The sequence below is a fragment of the Bison bison genome, unplaced genomic scaffold, assembly GCF_000754665.1.
Source record: "Bison bison bison isolate TAMUID 2011002044 unplaced genomic scaffold, Bison_UMD1.0 scf7180017864312, whole genome shotgun sequence".
NCBI lineage: Eukaryota > Metazoa > Chordata > Mammalia > Artiodactyla > Bovidae > Bison > Bison bison.
Genome location: NW_011494884.1, coordinates 3,372,127 through 3,382,981, shown reverse-complemented (window position 1 = coordinate 3,382,981; position 10,855 = coordinate 3,372,127). Strand labels below are relative to the sequence as shown.

The following is a 10,855-nucleotide window of genomic DNA, read 5'->3' as shown; positions in this document are numbered from 1 at the left end:
AGTGAGTGTCTCTGAGTTACTTGGTAAGTATTATCTAGCTGTTCCTCATTTTTTTAAATACATCTATTTTAGTTGAAGGCTAATTACTTTAAATTTTGTGGTGGTTTTTGACACACATTGACCTGAATCAGCCATGGGTGTGCATGTGTCGCCCCATCCTGAACCCCCAACCCCCTTCCCTCCCCATCCCATCCCTCTGGGTTGTCCCAGTGCACCGGCTTTGAGTGCCCTATTTCATGCATCGAACTTGCACTGGTCATCTGTTTCACATATGGTAATATGCATGCTTCAGTGCTCTTCTCTCAAATCATCCCACCCTCACCTTCTCCCACAGAGTCCAAAAGTCTGTCCTTTATATCTGTACCTCTTTTGTTGTCTTGCATATAGGGTCGTCGTCGCCATCTTTCTAAATTCCATATATATGTGTTAATATACTGTATTGGTGTTTTTCTTTCTGACTGACTTCACTCTGTATAATCAGCTCCAGTTTCATCCACCTTATTAGAACTGACTCAAATGCATTCTTTTTAATAACTGAGTAATATTCCATTGTGTATATGCACCACAGCTTTCTTATCCATCCATCTGCTGATGGACATCTGGAGAAGGAAACAGCAACCCACTCCAGTATTCATGCCTGGAAAATCCCATGGATCGAGGAGCCTGGTGGGCTACAATCCATGGGGTCGCAAAGAGTCGGACACAACTGAGCGACTTCTGTGTGTGTGTGTGTGTGTGTGTGTGTGTGAGATGGATATCTAGGTTGCTTCCATGTCCTAGCTATTGTAAACAGTGCTGCAATGAACACTGGGGTACACGTGTCTCTTTCAATTCTGGTTTCCTTGGTGTGTGTGCCCAGTAATGGGGTTGCTGCATCATATGGCAGTTCTATTTCCAGTTTTTTAAGGAATCTCCACACTGTTCTCCATAGTGGCTGTACTAGTTTGCATTCCCACCAACAGGGTAAGAGGGTTCCCTTTTCTCCACACCCTCTCCAGCATTTATTGTTTGTAGACTTTTTGATGGCAGCCATTCTGACCAGCATGAGATGGTACCTCATTGTGGTTTTGATTTGTATTTCTCTGATAATGAGTGATGTTGAGCATCTTCTCATGTTTGTTAGCCATCTGCATGTCTTCTTTGTAGAAATGTCTGTTCCTCAATTTTTAAAAAGATTTCTATTAGTTTATTTTCCTTTCATATTTAAGGTTTAGCTTATCAATGGAGAAAAATAATCCATGGTGCTTGTCATTCACTTGTCATGTAAATCTGACACCTTTCCAGTCCCTGGACATGTCTCCAGCAAATGCAGCGGGGTGCTCACAAATAAGGCAGGGCTCATGGACTTCCCAGGTGGCGCAGTGGTAAAGAATCGCCTGCCAATGTAGGAGACATAAGAGACATGAGTTCCATCCCTGGGTTCGAAAGATCCCCTGGAGAAGGAAACGGCAACCCATTCCAATATTCTTGCCTGGAAAACTCTGTGCACAACAGAGGAATCTGGCGGGCTACAGTCCATGGGGTCGCAAAGAATTAGCCATGACTGGGCACAGTACAGTGCACAGCATGTGGTCTCATGGTCACTCGGCATCTTCCTTCACTCAGATGTATCTAACCCCATGTCAGCGTCACTGACCTCTGCAACAAATTCCACCCAGACTGGGCTGCAAAGAACCCGAAAAAGTAAAATCTGCATTTAAGGTACAACCACCACCTGTTCATACTCCTCCATCATTCCATCCTTAGGAAACTTAACCGCTGAATTCCAGATCTCACTGTCTCTCAGAGGAGGTTGTGGAACAGACAGAACAGGAATCAGAGTCAGGCTAAGTGACCATGCAAACCCTGGTGGCTGAGCCAATCTCCTCAACACAATGCAGAATCCTCAGTGTTCTTGGATGGGCTTCCCTGGTAGCTCAGCTGGTAAAGAATCCACCTACAATGTGGGAGACCTGGGTTTGATTCCTGTGTTGGGAAGATCCCCTGGAGAAGTAAATGGCTATCTACTCAGTATTCTGGCCTGGAGAATTCCATCGACTGTATAGTCTATGGGGTCACATAGAGTCGGATAGGACTGAGCAACTTTCACTTTCATACTCAATCCATCACCAGGCCTTACAAAAATAACATTGTCCTAAGAATGGCTCAGGGCAAGGAGGAAAAGATTAGTAATGTAATCTATTTACAAAGGCAGTGCTTGAGGAGTCAGATTCACAGAGACAAAAAATAGGGTGGTGAGTGCAAGGGACTGGGGAAGGGGGCAGTGAAGAGTCAGTATTTAATGAGGACAGAGTTTCTGCTGGGAAAGATGAGAAAGTTCTGGAGACAGAGGCTGGTGATGATTCTATGACAGTGGAAACATACTTAATGCCACAGAATTGTACATTTATTTTTTTTTTCTTTAACCAAAGTTATAACTTGCTATTCCATTTAACTTTTTTTTTTAATTTGTACATTTTAATTGTACATTTAATTGTACATTTAAAACTGACTAACATGGCTAATTCTATACTATATACATTTTACCACCAAAAAAAAGCACAAACAATAAAGACTTATAGATGCTGAAAAACTTGTTAAAAAGAAGGCAGTACTATGTTCATACATCTTAGTTCAATGAAATACGGCAAATGCTTACAAAGAAATTGTTTGGACACTTGAGGTCATAAACTACTTGGAAATCTGTTTCTGGAAAGTATCATTAACAAGTAAGGCTGTCCTGGTGTCCAATTTCTGTTCTCCATTCTGTTCTCCACTTAGAAATGAATGTGTGATTGTCTAGGATGTTTTATGAATTTGCTGAGATTTAATACCCTCCAAAGTCCTTGAGTTGTATTTTTGGAAATAGAATTTATGTTTTCTTTTGCTCTCTTTTTTGAGACAATTATGTGAATGTTACTCTAAGGTATTATTTATTGCTACTGCATTATTTATGCTAAACTTAATACCATTAGCTCATATTCATATATCAGCTATTATTAACTTTTTAGCTTCAAATAATTTAAAATCTAGTAAAGTTTAGTTTGCTTTTTATGGAATAAGCATGATTTATTCACTTTCTTTATTGGTTTTATTACAGCAGATGTTGGTGGTCAGCTGGGCCTATTTTGTGGGGCCAGTGTGATTACAATTATAGAAATTATTGAGTATATATTCACCAATTTCTACTGGATATGCATTTTGTTCTTGTTGAAGATCCCTGAAATGGTCCAGGGAGCTCCTGCACCTCAGAATCACCTGGGGAATAAAGACAGCATCGAGGTATGCTGATGTCCACTTAGGACAAAAGCATTTGTTCTTCTCTTCATGATACCTTCAGATTTACTCATGGCTTATTCACTGCTTTGTAACTTTATGTTATAGTCCTGGAGATATCTTTTTATACATACTTCATCTCTGTCTGTGTCTTTAATTACACATACATATTGATTTATATATTAAAAAAAGAAACAGGCACTGTCTTGGGTTTTTTTCCACCATGGAATTAATTGATTAATCCCCAGCACCCAGAACAGTAGAGATTATATAGTAGGCATTTCAAAAATACTTCTTAATGATTAAAGCTTGTGCAATAGAAAAGACACTCTATGATTAACTACATAAGTTAGACATGGTAGATACTCTATATTTGAGGAGACAAGATACTTCTTTATCAGGAAACAGTGCATGTAATTTGTGCTTTATAAAATTTCTGAGAGATTTTATTTTGGGGAAAGGTCAACATGATTTCTTTTCTTTTGTCTGGAAAGTCCTATTATACAACTGACTTTTGGACAGTATCTATGTCTATTTCCTGTACAGGTGGATACTTAAAATAAATCTGTTTGAAAGTAAATTTGTAGTATATTGGGAGAACACAGTGTTTATCTCTAATATCTATGTATACTTCTTTAATTTCGGGAGGAAATTCAAGATTTGCTGTTCTGTCATCATCCCTAAGGCAGTTAGTCTACTCTTCTCTTTGTGACTCTGTTATTAAATGCACCATCTAAATAGCATGTGTCAGGGGTTGGGGGGCATCCCTGGAGGTCCAGTGGTAAAGAATCTACCTGCCACAGGGTTTGATCCCTGGTCCAGGAAATTCCCACATACTGTGTAGCAACTAAGCTGGTGCACCACAACAATTGAGCCTGTGCTCCAGAGCCCGGGAGTTGCAACTACTGAGTCCTAGAACCACGATTACTAAAGCCCGCACACCCTAGAGCCCATACTCTGCAGCAAAAGAAGCTACCGCAATGAGAAGCCTGCCCAATGCAACTAGAGAGTAACCCCTGTTTGCCACAACTAGAGAAAAGCCTGAGCAGCAGCGAAGATCCAGCACAGCCAAAAGTAACTAACTAAATTAAATTTTTCAAAAATAAATAAATAAACAGCACATGGTTATAGGGCAGATGAGAGTTGGACCATGTGGCTGAAAGGTACCATCACCCATCTGGGAATCTGTTTTCTTCATTTCTTTGCTTAAATAATCAAGGGCAAATAGTCAGAGAGTAAATGCAATGGAATGAAGAAGAAAATGAAATGGAGAAGAGTCCTTGAGATGAGTATTCATTTATGAGTGTTACTTCTTTGGGGATTGATGAAGGTAGCCACATAGAGATATTTTGCTTTGAAAGTCAAAATTGCAACTCTACCCCTTGCCCAAAAAAAAAAAGGACTAGTCCTTCTGAAGCATTTTAAATATTGTGGAAACAAGCAAACCCATATTTGTGACATGACAGCCAGTAATGGGTCACCCTCAAGTGATACAACACTGAAGAGAGTGATGGTGGATGTGGATAAAGGTTTGAGTCCCTAATACAAACCTCCTCTTAAGAAGGGATGAAGCCATAAAGAAAGCTGAAGCTGCAGAAGGCAATATCCTAAAGCTGAAAGGACAGTTTGGAGGATGCAGTGCTGCTGCAGTGGAAGGCATTAGGGTAAACAAGAAATTGTGGGTTGGGGAGCAAGAAAGAAAAAGCCCTCTAATGATACATTTATCACATAAGATAGAGGGCTTTGCCACTAGAGGCTTATCACTTAAATAAGTCAGTTTCACCTTTTGCTCCATTTTTATTTGAGAACCTCTAGAATTGCCCGATTTCCATCCACAATGACTACTGTAACTTTAAATAAAGCAAGAATCTTTTTGGAAGTATCAGAAAATGGATATATGCAGATTAGAGTCTTTGGTAGAAATTTAATATCAAATCTCAGCATAAAATACTGAAAATTTAGGATTGTCAGTCACCAGATGCAGCAACTACTTAGAATTCTTTCAGGAGTCAATTGTTGATGTATTACCAGGTTTTATTGAAGATATATCCTGCCACTGAGACATCTAAGTCCCCTCATAACTGCAATATCAGAAGGACTTTCCAATAAAGACAGAGCAACTCAGCAGAGTCACTCATGCAATGGAAATGGTACCCAGGGAGCCCATTTGATGGCGACTCTGGAGCACATGGAGGGAAGGAAGAAGAACATTGTATCCAAAACCAGTTTGTAGCTGTGCATTTAAAGCCAGTATGGAGGTTCCTTAAAAAACTAAAAATAGAACCCAGCATACACATTGCATATGATTTAGCAATCCCATTCCTGGGCATATACACAGAGAAAACCACAATTCAGATACATGCACCCCAGTGTTCACTGCAGCACCATTTACAATAGCCAGGACATGGAAGCAACTTAACGGTCCATCAACAGAGGAGTGGATAAAGAAGCTACATATATACAATGGAATAGTACTCAACCATAAAAAGAACAAAATTGTGCTATTTGTAGAGACGTGAATGGATATATATATGACTGTTATACAGAGTTAGATAAGTCATAAAGAGAAAAACAATTATTGCACATATATGAAATGTAAAAATGGTATAGATGATGTTATTTGCAAAACAGAAATAGAGACACAGTCATAGAGAACAAACATATGGACACCAAGACGGGTAAGGGGATAGAATGGGATGAATTGGGAGATTGGGAGTGACATATACACACTACTGATACTGTGTATAAAACTAATTTCCGGGAACTGTTCTCAGTGCTCTGTCATGACCTAAATGGGAAGGAAATCCAAAAAAGAGGAGGTGTATGTGTATGTATAGCTGATTCACTTTGCTGTGCAGTAGAAACTAGCACAACATTATAAATCAACTATTCGCCAACAAAAATTAATTTAAAAATGAAAATTAAAAAATGAACATGGTGTATAAAAACGATGCACAGAACTTAATATTCTGAAACTCAACAAGTAAATATTAAAAGTAAAAAATAAAGCCAGTAAACAAAATCTCCTCAATGGCCAGCTCCTATTGCTCTATGCCCTAAACATTACAATCCCCTCTCTGCTATCTCAAAGCAGCTGCCTGAGGTACTGATGGAAAATTCTTAACTGAAGGTCCGTTTGGAAACCAGCCTCCCTTCAGACTTAGAGGGTGACACTTTGGTTGCAGAAGGTAAAAGTGAGTCCACACACTGGGAAAACAGAAGGCTCACTGGGGAGACTGACCCTCGGGATTCCCACTCCAGAACAATACTTGGATATTTATAGATATGTGTGGCCAGTCAAATGGGCCCACAATAATTGGACGATCAGGAATTTCTCTCAATGAGGAAGGTGATTTTGGAAATCTCTGTCAGAATTCTGAAGGAGAATCAGAGCAGCTTATGAGATGCCCGCCTGGAAAACCCCATGGCTGACTCAGAGGGAATGTGGGATGTGAAGGCTGAGGCTTGCTTGTTCTGACCCTGGAGCTGGTTAATTGGCAAATGAATGTAAATGAACACAGAGATGTCCCAGCTACGTAATAATAGGTAGGAAGATGGTGTATTCCTTTCCCATGTGGTCAGGCACAGTCCAGAAGACTGAGAGGAAAGGAACTGCTTTCAAAGGCTTTGGGTAAGATGCTTAAGGACAAACACTAGCATGTAGATTGTTAAAATCCTTACCAGTAACCCTGGTGGCTTCAGAGTGGTTCTGACAGGAATAGGCATGATTTCTACCGTGGGCTGTATTACCCTTTGACTGGAACCAGTCTCATCATTAAGGGTTTGATGCAACAGGTTGTGCTTCTGTTTGATTCTACCCACTACATTTCATGGACCAAAGTGACACATCACTGCTGTCAGTGCACCAAAACAGTGAGAAGCTTAATGCTGTCTGGTCTTAGGATATTTCCTACCACCTTCAAACTGGACTTAAAACACTTTTACTCAAAGATGCAGAGACTGTGGTAGAGTCTTGAAGAGCTGAGCTGACACTATGAGGGACAGTGGAGGAGAAGCATCTCTGAGAAGGTTTCTTTCCAAAGAGTTCAGGGATGAGAATGAAGGCTGAAGATGCTACGATCACACACTGACTTCTCATCTCAAAATACTTTCCTTATTTTCCTGGATCTAGTCACTGCGCATCAAGGGTTGCACTCGTGTGTCCTGAAGGAGGGGAGCATCACTGTGCAAACAATTGACACCACAATGTCAATTCCTCTGAAAGTATAAATATCCCTAGGAGAACAGAGAAACACACACTGTGTGGCTCGCCTAGGACTGACCAGAATGCTGGCCCCCTGCTCCTGGCCACAGCGGTCCCAGAGCCTTTGCCTTTGGAAGGTGCTCCTTAGGACTGGACAAAGGGAACATTCCAGAAAGGAGATTTCTGCTACTTGCCTGAAAAATCAAGTCTGAGTTAAGACATGTCAACAACGGAAGAGAGACTGGGGAGATGGGAAAGGAGCTTGTGAATACAAATAACATCAGGAAGGATGCTGTCATACTTTCCCTGAGAGAGGGCTTGAATGAAAGAATTAATGTTTTTAATTCTCTCAGGAGCAGCAGTAGTTCATGATCCATGCGGAAAAGACCCCTGGATTTGTTTTTCCTCTAAGGTGGAAAAGTGACCTTAAGCCTATTTATAAAGTTAACCCAAAAAACTACTTGAGTTCATAGCAGAAGAGGTATCATCAGCACTCCTTGATGACCTGCCTGAACGAAGAGCAGGTTGAAATCATCACTGGGTTTTATTTTTCAAGTCATGCTTATCACGCAGATGCTTTTACACAGCTGTAAGTCACTGATGAGTCATCCAAAGAATCTTCAGAAATAATTGCACATAGAAGCTGAATGTTTAAACTCACAGCCTCTGGGGGGTACTATTCATGTACATGCATAAAATATAACAAGTAGAAGTGTCACCACTGGCTTAGATAATGTTGATCTCAACATCCTAAGAGAGTAGGTACGTGGGAAATAGGACTTGGTGTGTTGAGCCAAGTGGTCCTGGCATTACTGGAGGATGCCTGAGAGGATTATGTGTAGACATGATGCACTATTCATATCTCTAAACCAGTGGAGCATTGTACTTGCCAACCATGCTGGGAAAGGGCTTATATCTTTCATTAATGTCTTGATTACAATAAAACCTATTGTGTTAAAAGTGCAACAGTGTAAAAAGAAATAAGCCACCAAGCCATAAAAAAGACATAGCAGATCCTTAAACGCACATTGCTAAGTGAAAGAAACAAATCTGAAAAGACAACATATTGTATGGTTCCAACTATATGGCATTCTGGAAAAAGACAAAAATGTAAGAAGAAAAATCAATGGTTTACAGGACTCAGGGAAGGAAAGGAAGTAACACCCAGAAGATTTTTAAGGCAGTGAAAATATTCTGCATGATACTGTAGTGGTGGACACATTAGACATTTGTCAAATTTTACAGAATGTTAAAAAAATAAAAGAGTGATCTCTCAAGTAAACTTTGGATGTGCATTAATAATAATATACCAACATAGGGATATCACATGTAACATATGTACATATTAATGCAAAACATCAATAATAGAGTAAACCAGAGGTGGTGGAGTAATGGGTGTATGGGAATTCCCTACTTTCCACTCAATTTTTCTGTCAACCTAAAACTGCTCAAAAAAATAAAGTGTATTAATTATTTTTTCAAAGTGCAGTGGTGAGGGATGATGGAGACTCTGAATAGAGGGATGCATTTGTAGCATGACTATACACAGACTACAGTGTGACAATAATTTTCTGGCCAGAGCACTCTGAATTACCAAAGAACTTTCCCCGCAGTACACGGAATGAGTCAGAAGGCAGAATGTCAGTGTGTCAAAATGATACCTGGAATCCTGTGTCACTGAAAATCTGTTTCTTAAAGATTAAAGTATGGAATGATCCCCCAGTCCAGATGGACCTGAAATTTAGTGACCACTGGCCTCCAGTAACTCCTTTGTTCATTTTAAGTGCATTTTGTATAAAAAGAGATCTTTGTGGGAAAGTTTGAGACATAACATTGTAATATTAACTGAGTTGTAATTTAGTCACTAAGTGGTGTCTGACTCTTGGACACCGTGGACACCACTTGGAATCCATAGACAAGCCTCCTCTGCCCATGGGATTTCCCTGGCAAGGATACTGGAGTGAGTCTCCATTGCCTTCTTCAGGGGATCTTCCAGACCCAGGGATCAAACCAGAGTCTCCTGAAGTGGCAGGCAGATTCTTTACCTGCTAAGCCACCCTGGAAGCCCTTCTGTTAACTGAGATGTGTTATATAAAGTATATTTGAAGCTCTCCACAGCAGCTATATGTCATAATAAAAGATTTATGATCTACTTGTAAACCTTAAAATAAATGAAACTTAAGTAAACTATAATCTCAGGATAAAGGTAAGTTTTCAGGAATTAACCTAAAACTCCCCACCAATGTCAGAGCTCATGAGATTAATTGGCCAGAGAAAGAAGTAAATTTAAGTTTGGGAGAGTAACCATATGCAGTTGAATTCCTCTATAAAAGCTATTGGAAGGTGCAAAAAATAATGGATTAAGGAAGGAAATGAATAATCCAAGTGGTTAAGGAATATAAAAAAATTGTGAGACCTGTGGTCATCATCAGCATGTTTTGAAAGTGAATCGCTACACTTCACTGGAAGCTGCAGGTCCTGACAGTCATCAGTGTTTTAGTTAGTCTGCTTCTATGGGTTGACTATTATAGAAATTACTATAGCAAGAATGACAAGCAATGCCTGGGGGATGCGTAGCAAGGAGATGGAAGTGAGAATAAAGGATTGGTTCTGTGGCCTCTCCCCCAGCCTCAAGGATTAATTACCTTGAAAATTCAAGGGATTTATGGGAGTCAACTTGGCTCAGAGCCAAGTGTTATGGACATTAAATGGAAGCAGCCTTGTTCAGGCTGCAGAGCCAAGAAAGCAGAGCAGGCCTTTGACCTTGTTTCTGACCTGCCTGGACACTGTCCTGACTGTGTGCCTGATAGCGAGTACACCAATCATTACCAGTAAGATGAATGACAATATAGATAAGACAGGGAGTGGGTCTTGGAATTCTTGAGCCTCTGGAGGAGGCCTGGACAACCAAGCTTGGGTCTTAACAAAATCCTACGACAAGTAAGATAAAAGAAACAGCATTGTAAAAAATATTAATGTGAAATCAGAGCTGCAATTTGCTTGCAAACTGATGATGATATCCATTTGTGGCCTGGGATTCTAAGTGGGAACCCCCCAAATTGCAATTTTGAAGTCCCACCAGTGAGGTGGATGCTCTGCCTGGGACCTTTTCTCAATGGGGACTCCAGATTGCTGTTATGCCGGGAAGTCCCAGTGCTGTTTAAATCTGGATGTTAGTTGGCCCCAATTAGGTGATGTTTGTGCTGTTATTCCCTTCTACTGTTTCTGTTTCTCTTTTCTTTTAATGATTGTATATTGAAAACAAGTTAGGTAATTCTCTATTAAATATTGAAATTACTTATTTGTATATATGTATATACACTTATATATACTTATTTGTATATATGAGTGGTTTCTTTTGTTAATGAATCCTTTGAACCTAAAACAAAATTTAAA

The 10,855-nt window shown here is 39.9% G+C and overlaps 1 protein-coding gene across 1 annotated transcript in view; it reads left to right on the top strand.

The window, feature by feature from the left end:
* Positions 1-10,294, top strand: part of ASIC5 (acid-sensing (proton-gated) ion channel family member 5) — a 67,894-nt gene extending 57,600 nt beyond the window's left edge. Inside the window, exons 10-12 of the mRNA XM_010852530.1 lie at positions 3-23; positions 3,080-3,261; positions 10,088-10,294. Coding sequence (XP_010850832.1) covers positions 3-23; positions 3,080-3,261; positions 10,088-10,294 — 410 coding nt within the window. The remainder of the gene's footprint in view (positions 1-2; positions 24-3,079; positions 3,262-10,087) is intronic.
* Positions 10,295-10,855: the final 561 nt, after the last annotated feature.